The following is a 22,024-nucleotide window of genomic DNA, read 5'->3' as shown; positions in this document are numbered from 1 at the left end:
CCCGTCTGGTCTTTATTGAAGGCTTCCAGCTCGAGGACAGGTGAGCTGGAGACCAGAGCCTGTGCTTGGACCTGTCCACCTCGTGTGGTCTTCGATGATCCGGCTCGGCGGGACTCGAACCCGCAACACGATGCTGCTCCAAGCACCAGGTACTGCGCTCTCCAACCGGCCACGCACCAATCGACCAAGGCCAAGGAGAAGATGAGAGACGACGATGACCCAGGACCAGATGAACCAGTCGGCACCAAGACCCGCAACCCCCAAGATGACGATGACTTTACGACGACGACCACTACCACGACGACCTACACTCCTAGCCTGGTGTTTCTTTTATATTCCTTTTTCTCCGGGGTGAGCAAATCGCCGTCTGAGGCGCTCTCCACCCTCATTGTACGGGGCGTCGTGGGAAAGTCGCCCTGTGTGGCCATCTCAACCCCATTGGCCGGGGTGCCGTGGGAAAGTACGTACATGCAGGAAGTACATACAACATCAGGCATACATACATGCAGACACGCATGCAGGCACGCGCGCTCACACACACACACACACACACACACACACACACACACACACACACACACACACACACACACACACACACACACACACACACACACACGCATGCCTGGTGTTATAAATATGTATATACTAGTAAAGTTGCCCGTCTTGGACGGGCGTCACTGGCAACATATGGTAAAAGACAGATAGCATGAATGTATTTTAAACAATATATTATATCATTTTTATCCATTGATTATTACATTATGTAACAAAAAAAAAAAGTTTGTTTGAGTGAATTTTTTGGTTGTTTATCTTTTATTAGGTCATAAGAATGAAGAAAAAGCATATATTTTATGTCGCTAATCGTTATTAAGGAAATGACACCGATTTTTTTTTTTTTTGAAAAATAACAAAAAATTGTATATTTACATAAGAAAATTGCAGAAAAATGTATTTGATCATTAATGAAACTATACAACAGCGTAGAAACGTACAGGGATATGCTAATCAGAAGTAAAACATAGCATACTGTTGATCGTTTTGTGATTTAGAAAATATTTGAAATTATTTTGAAAAAAATATGATTTTTTTTCAAGTAGGTTATTCAAGTATGATTTATATGATTCATTCAAGTAGTCATTTGATATATGTTGCATTTTGTTTCCGTTCTTTCCCTTCAACTCGTCTTATTATATTTGTTCTTTTATTAAAAGATATTGTCTCATGATGGCTTCTGCTCGAGGTTCCTGCAAGCATGATCCTGATAACTTCTGCTATGTCTGCGGAGTCTTTCTGAATGTCAAGTCAGTCAAGTACACCATCATTGAAGGGAACCTCTTCTGTTCGCCTTACAAGGCGTACTTTGGAGTTCAATTAGGGGACCAGGACAAGAGTTGGGCGCCACACGTGGTTTGCGGAAGCTGTCGGTCCACTCTGGAGTCGTGGTACAGAGGGGAGAAACGAAAACTGAAGTTTGGCGTGCCAAGAATCTGGCGGGAACCAACAGATCACTCAACAACTGCTACTTTTGTATGGTGGTGGTGACGTTTCACCGCAGGGGAAAGAAGACGGATGTGTTCGACTACCCCGATCTGCCATCATCTCTTCGTCCGGTGATGCATTGTGAGGAGATTCCAGTTCCCAACCCTCCTCCGGTGATCACGAAAGATGCTTGCACAAGTTCCAGCAGCGAAACGGAAGATGCCCACGACGATGTCTTTGTTGCAGATGATACCCCGGCTATTCCGCATTTCCCTAACCAAGCGGAGCTCAATGATCTTATCAGGGACCTCGGACTCACCAAATCAAAAGCAGAATTACTGACATCCAGGTTGAAACAGTGGAAGTTGTTGGACGAGAACTGTCGGGTAACAAAACAGAGACAACGTCATGACATATTCTCTCAGTATTTCACACTGGATGAGAAAGTGTGTTATTGTCACGACATCAACGGCTTGTTTGAAGAAATTGAATTCCTGTATGATCCCAGCAACTGGCGACTGTTTGTGGACAGCTCAACTAGAAGCTTGAAGGCGGTGCTGTTGCACAATGGTAACAAGTACCCAAGCATCCCTATCGCCCACTCTGTTCAGCTAAAGGACGGCTATGAGAATGTGAAGCACCTGCTGCGCCTGGTGAAGTACGAAGAGCATGATTGGGAAGTGATTGGAGACTTTAAGATGATTGGCTTTTTGACAGGTTTGCAAGGCGGCTTCACAAAACATCCCCGTTTCCTCTGCTACTGGGATAGCCGAGCTACAGCGAGACATTATGAAACGAAGGACTGGCCATCAAGAACGGGCTTTGTCATTGGCGAGAAGAACGTGAAGTGGCAACCGCTGGTTGAGCAGGAGAAGATCTTGATGCCACCCCTCCACATCAAGCTGGGGCTCATAAAGCACTTTGTGAAGGCACTAGATCATGAGTCCGCTGCCTTCAAGCATTTGGAAGCGGTATTTCCGAAGTTGTCGGAGGCAAAAATAAAGGCAGGGGTGTTCGTTGGGCCGCAAATTAAAAAGCTAATGAAGGACCCGGAGTTCTCCGGAAAGTTGTTGGCACCGGAGAAACGTGCCTGGCACAGCTTGGTTGCGGTTGTTCAGGGCTTCTTGGGTAACAACAAGGAAGAAAACTACCGCGAACTGGTCGACAATCTTCTCAAGTCCTACAGGGAGATGGGTTGCAGAATGTCCCTGAAATTGCACACGATGCATTCCCATTTGGATTTTTTAAAATCCAATATGGGAGACTACTCCGAAGAGCATTGTGAGCGCTTCCACCAAGATGTGATGGAATTTGAGAAGCACTACCAGGGCCAGTATAATGAGCGTAGGATGGGCGACTACGTCTGGGGTTTGGTCCGAGAAACCCAGCCTCTTCACCGAAGAAAGAGCAGAAAATCTGTGTGTTTTCAATAAACAGTCTTATCGAAGATGTAGTATGCTATATTTTACTTCTGATTAGCATATCCCTGTATGTTTCAACGCTGTTGTATAGTTTCATTTATGTTCAAAGACATTTTTCTGCAATTTTCTTATGTAAATATACAATTTTTTGTTATTTTTCAAAAAATATATGTCATTTCCTTAATAACGATTAGCGACATGAAAGATATGAATTTTCTTCATTCTTATGACCTAATAAAAGACAAACAACCAAAAAATTCACTCAAACAAAATCTTTATTACATTGTGTGAATTATCATTCAGGTTTTCTCCTTCGACTGTCCCGCAGTAGCTCCACTTCGATGACATTACCACGTAGTTTAGTGACTACACAACGTGTACCATTCGTGAGTTCCGGAGGATCCATAGAGCGCATTAAAATTACAGGGCACCCTACTTTAAAGTGATCCAAAAGGCTGGATCAGTTTCGTCTACATATTCATATGTTGTAGATTTTAGCTGATTCTGAAACTGTTAACAGCATGTCGATCGGATGGTTCTGTGATTTTCTACGGTAGTAAACAGAAGCACGACTTAAGCCTGTACGCCACTATGTGGAGACCCGAGGACCTAATATTTCACAACAAACTAAAAACTCACAAAATTTGAAGATATTTTAAATAAACAATTTATTATAATATCAATTAAATATCATTTTTATCCATCGATAATATGAATTGTTCTGTACAGCTATAGTTGTTCTCCTGGGATCTGCGCATCCATCCACGATCTATGTCCTAATGAAGTGCAGTGGGAATAATAAAAACAGCACCATGCGGGAGTGTAGGTAATCTCTCCAAAGCTCTTGGAAAGCCTTAAAATGTATCACGATCGGTTTGATTGTGAACAGATATACGGACGGACGGACATCGAGACCGGTTTTATTTGGTCATCATGAAGGTACCGCTTCATATTACGCATTGAAATAGAGATATGAATACACAAGTGAGTTTATTATATGTCTATGATTGATAGCTTATTGACAGCTCAATAACGAGCAATTTACTATGGCGTATAGCGATTAATAATAACATACTCTACAAAAGGTTTTACGAACTCATCTTAGTGGTCCTCTAAAAAAATGGGAAACATTTTTATTTCTTTTTTGTGCAATAATTCCTCCCATTTTGCAAATGGAGAACATGAACTGTTTAACGACCATAATCGTCAAAACGAATTTTGAGGGGCCTCTTAAGGAAGACAATAATATCATGTATATTAATATTTCGGCATGCCCCTTTTTTTGTTCCACCATCAGATTACTATATCTGTCAAAGCTTGTTTCATTTCATGCAGTAACAAAAATCTGATGGTGGAACAAAAAAAGGGGCGTGCCGAAATATTAATGTGTGTGTATATATATATGTGTATATATATATATATATATATATATATATATATATATATATATATATATATATATATATATATATATATATATTTACGAATTTCGGTCCGCCCGGCGTGCGATCGGCCACGTAACTCAAATCGCGACCGCATCGCCCACCGGAACGGACAATTCAGTCGTGACCCTCCTTGGAACTACCGCCAGGAGCTAGTCACGGGCGGGTCTTTCGACCCCACCACAATCGTGTCAATCGGCCACCTGCGCAGGATAGGGTTGTTCGCCAAACTCGACCTACCTAAGTACCTGCGCGGGTAGTTAACCGGGCGATCGTACCTCGCCGCTGGCCGGCCTTGGACACGAACCGCTTAAGCGGTCCGTTCCGTGCTTCAGTGATAACCGAGCGGTGTTATCGCCGGCCCCGACGGACGTGATTATTTACCGGGTGCTTACACCCCTCTACCAATTCCTTCCGTGATGCAAGATGGAACTTTCAAACAAGGGAAAGGACGCAACGAAACAGGGAACAGTTCGACAAGCACATTTATTGCACACTCAGACAAGGCACGTATTTACAGCCATACAGAAAATCATGCACGTATTTACAAGCAAGCAATGAAAGCAAGAATTACAACCGAATACTTTATTTTACACGCACACTTAGACAATTCTACTTATAAGACGGTGCCACCACATGCATTTACACAAAAATCAAAGGAAAAAGCCACTCTCAAAGGCAAGGGTGGCAGACAGGTTCGTCGACCAAATGTGCGTGGAACCTGGATGAGCGGCCAGGTCCACGAGACCGAAGGATCTTACCCGCACCCTCGTGGCACGATGGCGGGCAAGTCGCGATGTCAGCGTAGCTGCGCCTGGCTTCGTGCCCTTGACGTGGCCGGCGAGCTCTCTCCGGCGTTCTCCGCGCAGGTCTGCCTTTTCTCTCTGCTTCGAGCTCCGTCTCCTGACTTGACTGCCCCGCCAACACTGCACTCGACTTGACTGCCCCGCCGACACTGCACTCGACTCGACTGCTCCGTCGACACTGCACTCGACTCGACTGCTCCGTCGATACTGCACTCGACTCGACTGCCCCGTCGACACTGCACTCGACTCGACTGCCCCATCGACACTGCTTGACTTCCACTCCACCGACTCCAGACTTGACTGCCGCGACCGACACACTTGACTGCCGACACTGCTGCTGCCACTCCACTGCTCCCACTTTTCTGCCACTTGACTGCCGACGCACACACTGCACTGCCGACCCTGCTGCTGCCACTCCACTGCTCCCACTTTTCTGCCGCGAGCTGCGTTGTGCTTGCGCTTATATAGGCCGAGGGAGGGGCGTATATGCAAATTTGTGGATCACAGCGGGTTCGGAGGCGGGGCTACACCACCTGATGCTCAGCCATTGGATGGATGAAAATGGGGCGTGAATCATTCCTGATCCGCTTTTTGAGGCGAAAGGAACCCATTCACAGCCCATGGTACGACGTGTGGTAGAAAGGCGGAGGTGGTGGGAGTTTGCTACGGTGGTTTGGGAAGGGTGTTGGTGGTGGCGATTTGGTTGCTGGCGGGCGTCGTTTGAGAATGGCGGTGAAGCGATGTTTGCGGGGTGGAGTTGTGGAGGTAAAGAGGCGAAGGTGGTGGTGTTTGAGTTGTAGTTGTTTGGGAATGATGTTGGTGGTGGCGATTTGGTTGTTGGGAGATGATTGGTCCAAAATATAAATGATAGAGAAAAGAAAAACGGCTATCTTAAAGGATCGCAGCCCGGTGAACACGGAAGTTCTCTCTCAACAACGGTGGGGAAATCTAACTACACATATACTTATCGTCATAACTGATCTAAGGACCCTTTATGGTGTATTGCGAATTTCCACAGCCGTAACAATATATATATATATATATATATATATATATATATATATATATATATATATATATATATATATATATATATATATATATATATATATATATATATATATATATATATATATATATATATATATTACTCTTTCTAACCACTGATTCACTAACCACCTGTGGCCAACTCAATTGATTGGACATGATTTAGAAAGAAACACCTTTCTTTATGAGGTCCCATAGTTGACAGTGCATGTCAGAGCAGAAACCCCATAGTGAAGTTCAAGGAACTATCCGTAGAACTCCGAGATAGAATTGTGAAGAGGCATAGATCTGGGGAAGAGTTTTTCAATTTCTCGAGTGTTGAAACTTCCCAAGAGCACAGTGAGTTCCATCATTTGGAAATGGAAAGAATATGGAACTACCCAGATTCTTCCGAGAGCTGGCCAACCGAAGAAACTATGAAACTGGTGAAGAAGGACCTTGGTCAGGGAGGTGACTAAGAGCCCAATGACCATGCTGACAAACTGCAGAATTCCTTGGCTGAGATGGGAGAACCTGCCAGAAAGACAACAGTCTCTGCAGCACTTCACAAAAGCTGGCTTTATGGGAGAGTGGCCAGCGAGAATCTACTCCTGAGAAAGACACATGTCAGCATGCCTGGAGTTTGCAAAAAGGCATGTGGAAAATTCTGAGAGCATGAGGCAAAAGATTCTGTGGTCTGATGAGATGAAAATTTAACTCTTTGGCCTTACTGCAAAGCGCTACGTCTGGTGGAAACCAGCATCGCTCATCACCCATCGAACACCATCCCTACCATGAAGCATGGTGGTGGAAGCATCATGCTATAGGGATGTTTTTCAGCGGCAGGGGCTGCAAGACTTGTAAGTATAGAGGAAACGATGAATAGAGCCAAATGCAGGCAAATCCTTGTGGAGAACCTGCTTCAGATGCCAAAGACCTGAGACTGTGACAAAGATTTTATGTTCCAACAGGACAATGACCCCAACCATACTGCAAAAGCAACACTGGAATGGCTTCAGAACAAGAATGTGTAAGTATTGAGTGGCCCAGCCAAAGCCCAAATTTGAATCCCATTGAGAATCTGTGGAAAGACTTGAAGATTGCTGTTCACTGATGCTCCCCATCCATTTTGATAGAGCTTGAGCACATCTGCATCTGCAAGGAAGAATGGGAGAAAATCCCCAAACCCAGATTTGCAAAGCTGATAGACATACCCAAGAAGGCTTCGAGCTGTAATCGCTGCCAAAAGCACTTCTCCAAAGTATTGATTCAGGTGGTTCAATACTTGTGCAAACTAGATATTTCAGTGCAGCATTTCATTTTCAATAAATTTGTAAAAACTTCTAAAAACATGCTTTCAGTTTCATTATGAGGTATTTTGTGTGGATCAGGGACAAAAGTTTAAAAAAAAAATTGCTTACCGCTTGAAGCCTTCACGTGCACACTCTCTCTGAGTGTAATCACCAGTTTTTATCTCGTTCTGTCCAGTGGTTTAGGAGTTCATATTATATGTCAAACAAAAGCTAATACACCAACACCAACGCATGTGCACCTCAAATTCTGGTCTGATTAAGAAAGAACATGTCCTTGCGAATGGGTTAATTCCCCCAGAATAACTCGTAATATCCTCTCCTACTTGGAGTGGTGCTATGCCATGCATCTCTACATGGTGAGAATTAGAGGTCCTCCCCTGAACCTAAACTCATGAGAGTATTAATTTATTTTATTGCCTAAAACCCTCCAGTGCACACTCTGAGTACAAATGTTTTCAACTCATTCTGACCATCACACATGCACACACACATTTCAACCTATAATATGATGATGTAATTTGTTCCTTTTTCTGTATTTCTGCTGTCTTTTGAAAGTGACCAAGTCTGACCTGACCCTCCCTGGTTTTTGTTTGTTATTTTTGTTTTTTTTGTGCAGCTCAACAAGAGATTTGTGCACACATTCCTGCACGCTCACGGAAAACTCTTCACCAGAGTTGGGTACGTCTCACTTTCGTCAACTGCCTTTACTCACTGTTGATGTGTACGAAAACCTTTCCTTGCTCTTTTTCTTTGTACTCCCTTTCATAATTTTTCTCGTCAAAATCATAATTATCGTGGAGAGATGATCTTTCTGTGGAAAAAAAATTTCACTTGCTTTTGCTTTCATTTTTCCTTCATGTTTTTGTTTGTTTGCTTGTTTGTTTGATCAATTGTAATCCTCTTTCTCACCTGTTTTTTTTTTTTTTTTTTTTTTTACAATCGTGGCCAAAAATATTGGCACGTTTGCACTTTTTTTCAAATAACTCGATTTTCTCCAGCAATAAGTTGAAATTGACAAAAGTATTTGGTCTCCAAATTCCTTGTTTCACTGTTAAAATTACAGAGCCTTTGTTTTTGATTCAGAACTTAATATATCCTTTTAAATCAGAAAATAAAAATTAATGGCATTGACAAAATTATTGACACCCGAGACTTAATATTTGGTCGCACAGCCTTTGGACAAAATATCTGCAGTCAAGCACTTCCTATAGCCATGAATGAGCTTCCTACACCTCTCTACTGGTAGTTTGGCCCACTCTTCTTGTGAAAACTGCTCCAGTTCTCCCAGATTTGAAGGGTGCCTTCTCCAACTGCTTTTTTCAGATCTCCCCACAGGTGTTCAATGGGATTCAGATTTGGACTCATTGCTGGCCACTTCAGAACAGTCCAGCGTTTTGTCTTGAACCATTCCTGGGTACTTTTTGAAGTGTGTTTGGGGTCATTCTCCTGCTGTAAGACCCATGACCTTTGAGGGAGACCCAGCTTTCTGACACTGGGTTGAACATTGCACTCCAAAATGCCTTGGTAATCTGATTTTATGATGCCATGAACACATTGAAGGCACCCATTGCCAGAGGCAGCACAGCAACCCCAAAACATCACTGAACCTCCTCCATGTTTGACTGTAGGGAAGGTGTTCTTTTCTTTGAAGGCTTTATTTTGTATTCTGTAAACATAGAGATGATGTGCTTTACAAAAAAGTTCTAATTTGGTCTCATCTGTCCACAGGACATTCTCCCAGAAAAATTTTGGCTTGTTCAGGTGTGTTTTGGCAAACTCCAGTCAGGGTTCCTTGTGTGTCTCTCTCTCAGCAGTGGGGTCCTCCTGGGTCTCTCACCAGTTAAACCCGTCATTGAGTTGGTGACAGAACTGATGGTGCGAGTTGAAACTGTCATAACTTGTGTCTGAAGGTCAGCTTGAATGTTAGACAGTTGATCGAGGTGCTTTCTCCACCATTCAAACAATCCTTTGCTGCAATCTTTGATCAAGTTTTCTCTTGTGGCCACATCCAGGGAGTTTGGCTACAGTGCTACGGGCCTTAAACTTCCTGATAACATTGCATACGGTGGACACAGGAACATCAAGGTCTCTGGAGATGGACTTGTGGCCTAAGATTGGCCATGCTTGGCTACAATCCTGTGTTTGACCTCCTAAGGCAATTCTCTGGTTTTCTTTCTTTTCTCTCTGCTCATTCCGGTACACACAGTGATACAAAACAGCAGAATGACTCCTTTTCTCTGTTCAAACTGGTTGAATGAGTAATTTTTATATTGCAGGCACCTGCAACTCACCAGTTTAGTTCAATTCCAAAGTAAAGGAGAATCACCTGCTTGAAATTAAATTATTTCCTACAACTTCTAAAAGGTACCAATAATAATGTCTGGGCCATTTTAGGATTTCTGTGAGGAATAAGCTAAGATTTTGTACTTTTTCAGCTTTTTTTTTTCTTTTTTTTCCACTGCAAACCAACAAACTACACATGTGGATCCTGAAATATTTTTTTTAGTTTCAACAGTTTTCTGGAAGAAATGGTGTATTATTGGGAAAAAGTGCTCATTTTACTTTGGTGAAATGCAACGGCGCAAATATATTTCGCAACGACAGTGCATCATCTTTCCTCGCATGGTCTGCACCTGCTTTGTTTTGCCATGAAGGTTCTTTAGCTGTCCTTTTACGTTTTTAGATCCTCATGGAGGATCTCTAAGTCTTACTCACGTTGTTGTTCTTTATCTTCTTCTGGTGGACTTTTTTGTTTCACAACCCACAGTTTTCATCGAAACTTCCTAAAACTTGGCATATACAGTGGGGAGAACAAGTATTTGATACACTGCCGATTTTGCAGGTTTTCCCACTTACAAAGCACGTAGATGTCTGTAATTTTTATCATAGGTACACTTCAACTGTGAAAGACGGAATCGAAAACAAAAACCCTGAAAATCACATTGTATGATTTTTAAATAATTAATTTGCATTTAATGCATGAAATAAGTATTTGATCACCTACCAACCAGTAAGAATTCCGGTTCTCACAGACCTGTTAGTTTTGTCTTTAAGAAGCCCTCCCATTCTCCACTCATTACCTGTATTAACTGCACCTGTTTTAACTCGTTATCTGCATAAAAGACAGCTGTCCACACTCAATCAATCAGACTCCAACCTCTTCACAATGGGCAAGACCAAAGAGCTGTCTAAGGACATCAGGGACAAAATTGTAGACTTGCACAAGGCTGGGATGGGCTACAGGACAATGGGCAAGCAGCTTGGTGAGAAGGCAACAACTGTTGGCGCAATTATTAGAAAATTGAAGTTCAAGATAACAGTCAATCTCCCTCGGTCTGGGGCTCCATGCAAGATTTCACCTCGTGGAGCCTCAATGATCATGAGAAAGGTGAGGGATCAGCCCAGAACTACACGGCAGGACCTGGTCAATGACCTGAAGAGAGCTGGGACCACAGTATCAAAGAAAACCAGAAGTAACACACTACGCCGTCATGGATTAAATTCCTGCAGCGCACGCAAGCTCCCTCTGCTCAAGCCAGCGCATGTCCAGGCCCGTCTGAACTTTCCCAATGACCATCTGGATGATCCAGAGGAGGAATGGGAGAAGGTCATGTGGTCTGATGAGACCAAAATAGAGCTTTTTGGTTTAAACTCCACTTGCCGTATTTGGAGGAAGAAGAAGGATGAGTACAACCCCAAGAACACCATCCCAACCGTAAAGCATGGTGGTGGAAACATCATTCTTTGGGGATGCTTTTCTGCAAAGGCGACAGGATGACTGCACCGTATTGAGGGGAGGATGGATGGGGCCATGTATCGTGAGATCTTGGCCAACAACCTCCTTCCCTCAACAAAGCATTGAAGATGGGGCGTGGCTGGGTCTTCCAGCATGACAACGACCCGAAACACACAGTCAGGGCAACTAAGGAGTGGCTCTGTAAGAAGCTTCTCAAGGTCCTGGAGTGGCCAAGCCAGTCTCCAGACCTGAACCCAATAGAAAATCTTTGGAGGGAGCTGAAAGTCTGTGTTGCCCAGCGACAGTCCCGAAACCTGAAGGATCTGGAGAAGATCTGTATGGAGGAGTGGGCCAAAATCCCTGCTGCAGTCTGTGCAAACCTGGTTAAGAACTATAGGAATCGTCTGATCTCTGTTATCGCAAACAAAGGTTTCTTCACCAAATATTAAGTTCTGTTTTTCTGATGTATCAAATACTTATTTCATGCAATAAAATGCAAATCAATTATTTAAAAATCATAGTGATTTTCAGGATTTTTGTTTTAGATTCCATCTTTCACAGTTGAAGTGTACCTATGATTAAAATTACAGACCTCTACGTGCTTTGTAAGTGGGAAAACCTGCAAAATCGGCAGTGTATCAAATACTTGTTCTCCCCACTGTATATGTAAAAATACCCTGCACAGACAGTAACCATGTCCGATTTTGAAAATTCCTCCAAGAAAAAAAGTTATGACGTCAAAATATCTCCGCTAATGGAAATCACCTAAAAAATTATCTCCGAAACTAGGCAAGCTTTTTGAATTCTGTTTGCGCGAATCGAATAGGGCATTAGCAGAGATGAATTACCGCACATATGATACATCACTATGACGTCATATCTATTTTTATGACGTCATTTTATTTTTTGTTTCACAACCCAGTTTTCATTGGATCTTCGTGAAACTTGCCATGTATATGCAGAAAGCCCATGCGCAGGCAGTAACCATCTCCAATTTTGGAAATTATTCCTAGAAAAAAGTTTACGTCATAATATCGCCGCTAATGGAAATCGCCTATACCATTATCTCCGAAACTAGGCAAGCTGCTTGAATTTTGTTTGCGGGAATCAAGCCGGGCATGAGCACAGATAATTTATCGCAAACCTGATACACCACAATGATGTCTTATTCGTATTTATGACATCATCATTAAGAGGATGAGGATCTTATCTCATTTGTGCTTGTTTCCCCCTTATCAGTTTTTGTTTACTTATTCTTTCCATGCATCTCTTCACCATTGATCAATCTGCATTGGCAAGCGGGTGAACTTCAAACTTGAGTTTATTCCAAAGTCAAAACAAAATTTGTAAACGCAAACCTTGATGTGGCATGGTACACAACAAAGCAACTCTGAACTTACTGTTTCCTCACTCTTCTCTTCTATTCTGCTTTTCCATTTACATATCCTCATAGAGAGGATATTCACTAAAGTCTCCACCCTCGAGAAACCACTCATATTTGCTAAATTATTTCATATCTGCAAGTAAATGCTAATTTTTTGAAATCTAGTGAACTTTCTCCATAGGCTAATGTCTAACGACAGCATTATAACTTCCTACTTTTTTGCACAACTCAGCTTGTAGCATAAACATTCACCTCGACCAACAGTACACAGTCGTGTACAAGAAGCAATTGAATCATAGATGAACACATGCTAATATCACACTATACTATCCACTGCTTAACAGACACGAGTAACGAATTTGACATAACTGCTCATTTCAAAAAAAATATCTTAAATTTTTCTAGACTCCACAAATTATTTACCAAAATAATTGGAGATGCAATTAACATGTCTGAATTAGAAGTCACATTTAGTTGTCGTCTTCACTTCTTCTCCACCATGATCTATTCCTCCTTTTCTTCACAAAGATTATTTTCCAAAACTGTCTGTCAGTTAAGCGCTTGTAGTGGGGAAACTTAGCATAACGATTGTGCATTTTGTGAGGAAAGCATCAAATTTGGCACACTAGTAGCCTATCATATTATGAACAGATTTGGATATTGGGCCATCTCAAATTTTTTTATGGCAGTGGAAAATGGCTGCCACAGCCATCAGCGGCTGAATTTGAGATGGCCCAATATCCAAATCTGTTCATAATATGATAGGCTACTAGTGTGCCAAATTTGGTGCTTTCCTCACAAAATGCACAATTGTTATGCTATATTTAGCTAAGTTGCCCCACTAATGGGGCAACTTAGCATAACAATTGTGCATTTTGTTTTGTCTTTATCTCTCCTTGTTGTCTTTATCTCTCTTCTTGTCTTTATCTTGTCTTTGTGCCCTTCTTGTCTTTATCTCTCTTTGTCCAATATGTGGATTTGGAATCTGCATTGGTCCATTTCATGTCCCTCCTTTCCGCTTTCCCCATCACCCCATCCTCTCAAAGCTTAATGTCCCTGCTTTCTGCATCCCTCCTCATCCACACTCTCAATGTTTCCCCATGACCCCATCTCCTGAATGCTTTCCCCTCACCCCACCCACTCAAACCTTCCACATCACTCTGTCCCCACACACCCTCCCCCCTTGCCCTGCACCCTCCCAGCAATTCCTTTCCTGTCCATTATTTTGTCGACCTCAAATATCTGAGATCTCCTCTCCAACCTGACAGATCTCTCAATCCAGGCCGCTGCCAAAAACCGGACATAATCTGTTTAACAGAATCCTTCCTCCCACAGGACGTCCCTGACTGCTTAGTGTCTCTCCCCTGCTCTTGTCGCCTCCAATTTTATAGGCTGAACTCTGCACCAGTGTCGGAGTTGCACTTTACATCACTAACTCAATTTCTCACTGCCCTTGTCCTAATTTTACACCTCCCACCCCCAGGAGTACTTTTGACTGTGATTTTCCCCCTCCGCTCCCACCTCTTGTTCATCTGTGTGTTGTACCTCCTCCTCCTCCTTTGTATGCAACACAAAGGTTCTGGTAGCATCATTGGCTGAGGGCGCGCCTGTGCCGCTGATGCAATGCTCCAATTACCAGTGCACTGATACTCATTTCACCGACATCGGAAGGATGATTGACAGTCAATCCACCTGGTGTTAATTCCTTGGTAAAAAAACGGACTCAAACTCAGGACCCTAAGATCCCAAGCCAGCCACCCTAACCGCAAAGCCAATATCAGGCGCCTGGTGTTGTACCATTGTCCTTATAGTGACGACTCCATCTACATCTCTCTCAGATAACTTGGACCAACTTTTAACCAATCATCCCAACTCTCTCTTCCTCATATGTAGTGATTTCAATTGTCCCCATGCAAATTGGCTGGGTGTTGGTACCTCTTCAACCAGGCATGGCACTTCAGCAAAGGACTTCTGTGGCTCCAGGGGACTGACTCGATCCATGAATTTTCCCACTTGGATTTCTTCCAATGGCAAATCCTCTCTTTTGGACTTGATGATGACAAACCTCCTTGCAAATGTCTCTTGCTCATCCTCTGCTCCAATTCGGTCATCTGTTCATATGCTTCAGAGTCATTTCTCTGGCAATACAGGACTTTCAAAATGATGACTTATCAATGCAAAAAAATGAGGCCGATTCGCATGTGCTGTGTGTATTTACACTGATTCGGTTCGGCTCGGCTCGCCGGCCACTTTTAACTTGCTGTTACACGCGTTAAATCTGTGATTAAAATCATCTTTTAAACATAATTTTCAGCATTTAGATGAAAGAGTAGTAATTTCAAAATGCTTAACCATAATAGTTGTTCCTGAATATAAATCGCTCACAAAAATCATGAAAATCAATTGCAAATCAGCCTCGCAGCCACGCCCACTCTCACACCGTGGGACTTTCTCAAGCCATTTGCGCACACGGGCAAGCTCGTGACTTTTCATGCTTACACACCGTGGGCCTTTCACACACTCACAAGCCACCTCGTGACCATTCGCGCACCGTTCTCACACATGAGACGTCCCTCGGAGGCCCTGCAGCCAAATCTGCCATTCGTGTTGGGTGCACCTGTGCCGGGTTCGTACCACGCACGCTCCGCGGAATGCCATTTCCCGCACCCTGGTTCCCTTGGAGAAATGTTAATCTGTACTTGTATAATCCATGGTCATCACAGAACTAAATGCAGTCTGATATGTAACATGGCTTATTTGAGTTAACACCAACCCTCTGTCCTTTGATATAAGCGTCTGAAACACATCCAGCCGTCACTCTGTGCCGACCGAACTAATCGGAGATGTGCCGTTGAATGCTGTGCGGTGTGTGCACACATCGAAAGTCGAAGCCTCCACTAAACTTAGGATGTAATATCTTATGCACCCTTCATCACCATGACCGGTAAAGGTTCAAAGAGTGATAGGAAGAAACAAAGGAAAGCTATTTAAATGATTTAAATGAAGGTGAACTAGAAATGATTGAGCGATAGGTGTCATGAACATTTGCTGAGCTCTTGGAGGAATCCACCTTACGAGCGATTCCTGGAAATGCCGATTCCTGGAAATGCCGATAAAATCAAAGTGAGTGCTCAGTGTTTCATCATCACTGCAAAGAAAGTGATTAACTGCAACGTCAGATGTTGATGACCCTGCACCTTCCTCCCCTCGATAACTCCACCTTCATCACCGCAAGGAACCACATTTACCATAGGTTGGTGAAGTTTCGTTTTATTTTATTTAAATGCATAAGTGACTGTGTCTCTGTGTCTGTGTGTGATGCACAACATCCACCGATTACATTGTTTCTTGTGGGATAATTACTTTCGTTTTACACGTTTTCAGCTAACACAGTAAATTAATTATCGGAACACAAATACCATGTTAAACAAGGAATTGCTGAATGACGCTCAAAGTGGGAATAATGAAACAAACGGCGGGAAACACACCCTGACACCTGTGTTGCCACCCTAACATGACGGCAAGTCCAAGAATTACTTGGCAGGCAGGAATTAAAATGTTTTTACTTTTTTTCAACTTTTTTTTTTCACCTAAATCTCAAAATTGTAGTTTTAGCTTGAAATATCGGCGGTTTTTAGGTAAAAACAGATTCTAGGGTCCCAGTTTTGTGCTTGGTTACCTGTATTGGCTTTCCTCAACATTATCATTGTGTTGATAATGAAAATAATGTCAACAGTTAGCTAACATTGTGCTACGCTGTTGTGCATGTGCAAACAAGCTCAGTTAATATTGTGTTAAATAAATTTGTTAATTCGCATTCAACAATTTTATGTAATTCTCTTTATTTATTTCTTTATTTAAATCTGTTTAATCAGATGTATGTCATCGGTTGACCTTGAATTAATACATTGTGGGGTTGGCCATGGATATACAACACACACACACACACACACACACACACACACACACACACACACACACACACACACACACACACACACACACACACACACACACACACACACACACACACACACACACACACACACCAACTGGGAAAACGATAAAACACCAGGGAGGTCAACCATACCCTCAACAATGCATCCTTTCCAAATGTCCTGTCACACACAACTTCTGCATTTTCCCTAAGCGCCTCTCTGTACTACTTCCACTCCTATTCCAAACCTTCCACATCTTCGCTAAGTTGCTCAGACCTGTCCCTCATCTTCTCTTTGTACTCTACAATGACGTTGCACCTGCACTCCCCCACCGAATAATATTCCGGAAAAAAAAAAGAAGAAGAAAAGTTGGACATATTTGGCAGAGACAAAGAAGGCTCAATGGAATGGCTAAGAAAAGGTCACCTCATCTGGCATGAAGAACGAATCTATATATTAATACTGAAGGACCAATTTTGTGCTTCTCCTCGCGGTCGCGTCACGTTTTTCTCGGTGCTGTGACCTGGACTGAAAGAAACTTCGTACCTGTAAGAGTGCATCACACATAGTGACAATTGTCAAACTTCAACTCTGAAGCAGAGTAAATACTTTTCGTTTTACATTCGTTTACATGGCGACGTGTGACGTCACCGCTGAGAGGCGCCAGTACGTCATGACATCATCGGTTATTCGCTGACGTCATTACGTCCATCGTCAGAACGTTACTGCTGAGAGGTGTAATTACGAATTCCACTCCTCGAAAATAGCGTCTGCAATGTAAAATCCTCTTCTGCACATGGTGACTACCTCAGAATGTGAATTTGACACAAAAAAATGCAACAAGAAACATTGTACAGTGGACACCGCTTTATAAATCCACCATGGGACCACGCCGTTTGGATTTATTAACCGGCTGGATTTATTAAGCGGAGAACCTATTTTCAGCCACCTATTGGATAGATAAGACAAAAAGCGAATGTCGTTAAACACTGCTTTATGCTACAAAAACATTGATTTATCAAACGGTGATGAGGGGATTGTTCAAAAGAATCTCTCCAAGGTCACTTGCTTGGGAGGGAAGGTTTTGTGCAAATGTTCCTTTCTTGAATCCGTCACGTGGGGAAATCGGGATGGGCAAAACCTGAGAGCTGCAGTCCCCTGTCCAATTTGGCGAGTGCCGTCCGCATCTCTGCCGCTGTTGGCATTGGCTCGGGTTCGTTGTCGCTTTCTTCCCTTGGCTATTGGGATTCGGGGTCGGAGGGATTCGAGCGGCGGCGGTATTCGAAGTCCGTCACCAGTTGCTGTTGTTGGTTTTTTTTTTTTTTTCACTCTGCGGCAGCGCATATTACATCAAGCTTAGGTTGAGACCGCGCACATGCCAAGCAGGTGAATTTATTAAACGGCGGATTTCTCGATGTAAAATTCCGTTCCAACTCGTTTTGGTCACAATCAGCAGCTGGATTTTATAACCGTGGATTTATAAAGCGGCGTCTACTGTATCTTCTATCTATCTATCTTCTATATATTAATACTGAAGGACCAATTTTGTGCTCCTCCTTGCGGTCGCGTCACATTTTTCTCGGTACTGTGACCTGGACTGAAAGAAACTTCGTACCTGTAAGAGTGCATCGCACATAGTGGCAATAGTCAACTTTCAACTGTCAACTCTGAAGCAGAAGAAACACTTTTCGTTGAGATGGGGGCGAGGAGTGAAGAGGCGGGGTGCAAGGTAAGCAAATTTTAGGGCGGAGGTAAGCAAATTGAAAGCGGGAGACAGGGGAAAATGGGGCGGGGGCTGGGTTGAATTAGGCGGAGTTGAGTGTGAGGGGTGGACAGGGGGGTGGTGGCCCGGGGGCAAGTGGGGTGGGCAATCAAGAGACGGGGGGCGGGGAGTGAAGAGGCGGGGCCGGGGTAATTACATTTTTGGGCAGGGGTAAGCAAATTGAATGGGGCAGGGGCGGGGGATGAGTAGGCGGGGGCAAGCACACCCTGTCCAGTCCATGCCCCTCGAGTGTGGTTGAGATGGTGAGGGTGGTTGAATGAACGGAATCCGTCTGTGACGGGGTTTCGGCTAGTCCTAATAAATGCCCAAGACCAACTTACATCTGTCCATTTGACTCAGTCCCACCATTTTCAAATGGTGGGACTTAGTCTATCGGGCAGATGTAGGTTCTGCAAGATAGAAAAAGAAAGTACGAGCCACCTCCTTTCGGGATGTAAAAAAACTCGTATCAGAACAGGTCAGGTCAGGTATGGAAGTATGCCTCAGAGTGACCTCAACATCCTCACCACAAACAGGTAAAGAAAAGATAGCAGCATCCAATATGTCATTGAAAGCCTGGATCTTAGTTTTGACCCAGGAAACCCATAATCCCAGCGGCTCCAACTCCTCATTCAGCACCTCGAGGACCCCCAAAAGAATATCCAGAATTTCCGCAAAGATGACTGCATTGTCTGCGAAATCAAGGTCAGAGATCTTGACATTCCCAAATGATGCACTGCAGCTTGATCTCTCTGACATCCTCCCCAGAATCCAGTCCATACAAGTGCTGAAAAGTGTTTGGGCCAATACACACCCCGAAGAACTCCAGCAACAACTGGAAATATGTCGGAGATGGTATCGCCACATCTCACAGCACTCTCAGTACCAGAGTATAGTTCAGACATCAGATTGATCAGTTTTGGTGGCACCCCACGAAGACCATGAATCCTCCAGAGAGCATCCCGATTCACTGAATCAAATACTTTGCAGAGATCAACATAGGCGGCAAGGAGTCCCTGCTGAAACTCGTTTGTGTTCGGTGAGGACCCAAAGAGCAAGGATATGGTCAATCATTGACCTCTTTGGTGTAAAGCCTGGCTGCTCTTGGTGCTGGTGCTCAAGCAGATGGTGGCAATGGTGGATCACCTTGCTGATCATGAGGAATAGATCATGGTGGAGAAGAAGTGAAGACGACTACTAACTGCGATTTCCAATTCAGACATGTTAATCACATCGCCAATTATTTTGGTAAATAATTTGTGGAGGCTAGAAAAATTTAAGATATTTTTGATTGAAATGAGTAGTTATGTCAAATTCGTTACTCGTGTCTGTTAAGCAGTGGATAGTATAATGTGATATTAGCATGCGTTCATCTATGATGCAATTGCTTCTTGTACACGACTGTGTACTGTTGGTCGAGATGAATGTTTATGCTACAAGCTGAGTTGTGCAAAAAAGTAAGTGGTAGGCCACAGAATGGGACCGCCGAGTGCTGAAGCGCGTAACATGGAAAAATATTTTGTCGACGGTTGCAACACTCACTACAGAGTTCCAAACTGACAGCACAATCACTGTTCGTTGAGAGCTTCATGAAATGCTTCGAGAGCTTCACAAGCCTAAGATCACCATGCGCAATGCCAAGCATTGACTGGAGTGGTGTAAAGCTCACCGCCATTGGACTCTGGAGCAGTGGAAACGCGTTCTCTGAAGTGATGAATCATGCTTCACCATCTGGCAGTCCGACGGGCGAATCCGGGTTTGGCAGATGCCAGGAGAATGCGACCTGCCCGAATGCATAATGCCAACTGTAAAGTTTGGTCGAGGAAGAATAATGGTCTGGGGCTGTTTTTCATGGTTCGAGCTCGGCCCCTTAGTTCCAGTGAAGGGAAATCTTAACGCTACAGCATACAATGACATTCTCGACCATTCTGTGCTTCTAACTTTGTGGCAACAGTTTGGAGAAGGCCCTTTCCTGTTTCAGCATGACAGTGCCCCCATGCACAAAGCGAGATCCATACAGAAATGGTTTTGGGAGATCGGTGTCGAAGAAGTTGACTGGCCTGCAGAGAGCCCTGACCTCAACCCCATCGAACACCTTTGGGATGAATTGGAACGCCGACTACGAGCCAGACCTAATCGCCCAACATCAGTGCCCAACCTCACAAATGCTCTTGTGGCCGATTGGAAGCAAATCCCCGCAGGAATGTTCCAACATCTAGTGGAAAGCCATCCCAGAAGAGTGGAGGCTGTTTTCGCAGCAAATGGGGGACCAACTCTATATTAATGCCCATGATTTTTGGATTGAGATGTTGGACGAGCAGGTGTCCACATACTTTTGGCTATGTAGGGTATAAGATCCATCCATTTTAATATTTGGTGTGTCATAGACCTTTGAAGGATCACTGATGTATGGCTATAAATACTACTGTGCTATGCTAAAACTGAACTTTGGTATTTCTTGTAATTTGAGAGAACATGCTTATTGAGGACTAGGATGACTACCCACCTAAAAATCATTCAATATGAGCATGTATTCTTCAACCAAGAGCTCACCTACTCACGGACCTACTGCAAATGTGGTGAACACTGGTCTGTGCTTCAGCACAGTCTTGCACCATGCTGGTTATAAATCTGGAGTGCTACTAATTTAGCCCTCCAGGTGTATCAATTTTACCCAAGTATCTGCACAGTAAAATGACCAGACCACAAAGGGCACTAAATCTTAAGAAAGATATAATTGGTCAAGGGGTGGTGCGTTTGCGAAGCAGTCTTGCATCAGGCAATGCTGATACAGATCCATAACAGCCCTTATTTTCACTCTTTTAATTATTTATTTATTTACTTATTTTAATAACGTGTATCCGTTCCCTTATATACCGAGCGTAGTGGCGTGCGCCTGCAATCCGGCTACTCGGAGGCTTGGGTTGGAGGATCGCTTGAGGACGGGCGCTCTGTGCTGGGCTGCGCTATGAGAGGATGTAGGGCAGCCCGGAATCATGGCGAAACCTAATCCTTATCCCTGTGTCGTAAGAGGCGACCAGGGTTGCGTCAGGAAGGGCATCCGGCGTAAAACCTATGCCAAATCGGTATGCGGATCATAACGGATGATCCGCTGTGGCGACCCCTAATGGGAGCAGCCGAAAGACGAACAACAACATCCGTTCCCTTATATCTTGTGAACAGAACTTTGCAGGACCACCAAATTTGGCAGACATAATGGGGCCCCCATCAGTAGTGTCGTGGGTGAGGGGGAGATGGTGGCGGAGATTTTAGATGGAGTTGTGGGGAGGTGGGAGGAGTTTGCTGAGAGGGGAACTGCTTTGGTGATTGCAATCAAATTTAGCACATACAATGGGGAGTAAAATAGGGGTGGGGGAGTAGTAATTTTAGGGGTGGGGCAGTGTGGGTGGAGGATGTGTTTTCTATATTTGGGTCCAATTATTCATGTCAGGTCAGATTGAGACAATCGATGAAAGCACAATACTTATTATTAAAATAAACCAACCTTATTATGCCAAACTTGCAACCAAGTGCACACACAAAAACCAGGCAAGTAAGAGGGGAAAAGCACAGGTTGAAGAACTTCGGGCTTTTGTGTGTACTGACTCTGTGGGGTGGCCAAACAGCACACCAAAGAGTCACAGCGAGACTGCAAGGAGTGGAGTGTGGAGCTGTCCCACCAGCAAGAGAGCTTGAGAGTTGGAGTGCCTTCTC

The 22,024-nt window shown here is 43.7% G+C and overlaps 1 protein-coding gene across 5 annotated transcripts in view; it reads left to right on the top strand.

Annotated features, from left to right (window-relative positions):
* The window catches only part of SMG6 (SMG6 nonsense mediated mRNA decay factor), a 248,513-nt gene that overhangs the window by 41,225 nt on the left and 185,264 nt on the right, over positions 1-22,024 (top strand). For all 5 annotated transcript variants that reach the window (XM_085879008.1, XM_085879010.1, XM_085879007.1 and 2 more), the window contains one exon: positions 8,107-8,168. In XM_085879008.1, the coding sequence (XP_085735134.1) occupies positions 8,107-8,168 (62 nt within the window). The remainder of the gene's footprint in view (positions 1-8,106; positions 8,169-22,024) is intronic.

The sequence above is a fragment of the Eptatretus burgeri genome, chromosome 4 (assembly GCF_056783735.1).
Source record: "Eptatretus burgeri isolate ZD-2024b chromosome 4, Ebu_testis_v1, whole genome shotgun sequence".
In the NCBI taxonomy this organism is placed as follows: domain Eukaryota; kingdom Metazoa; phylum Chordata; class Myxini; order Myxiniformes; family Myxinidae; genus Eptatretus; species Eptatretus burgeri.
This window is presented reverse-complemented; position numbering and strand designations above follow the sequence as displayed.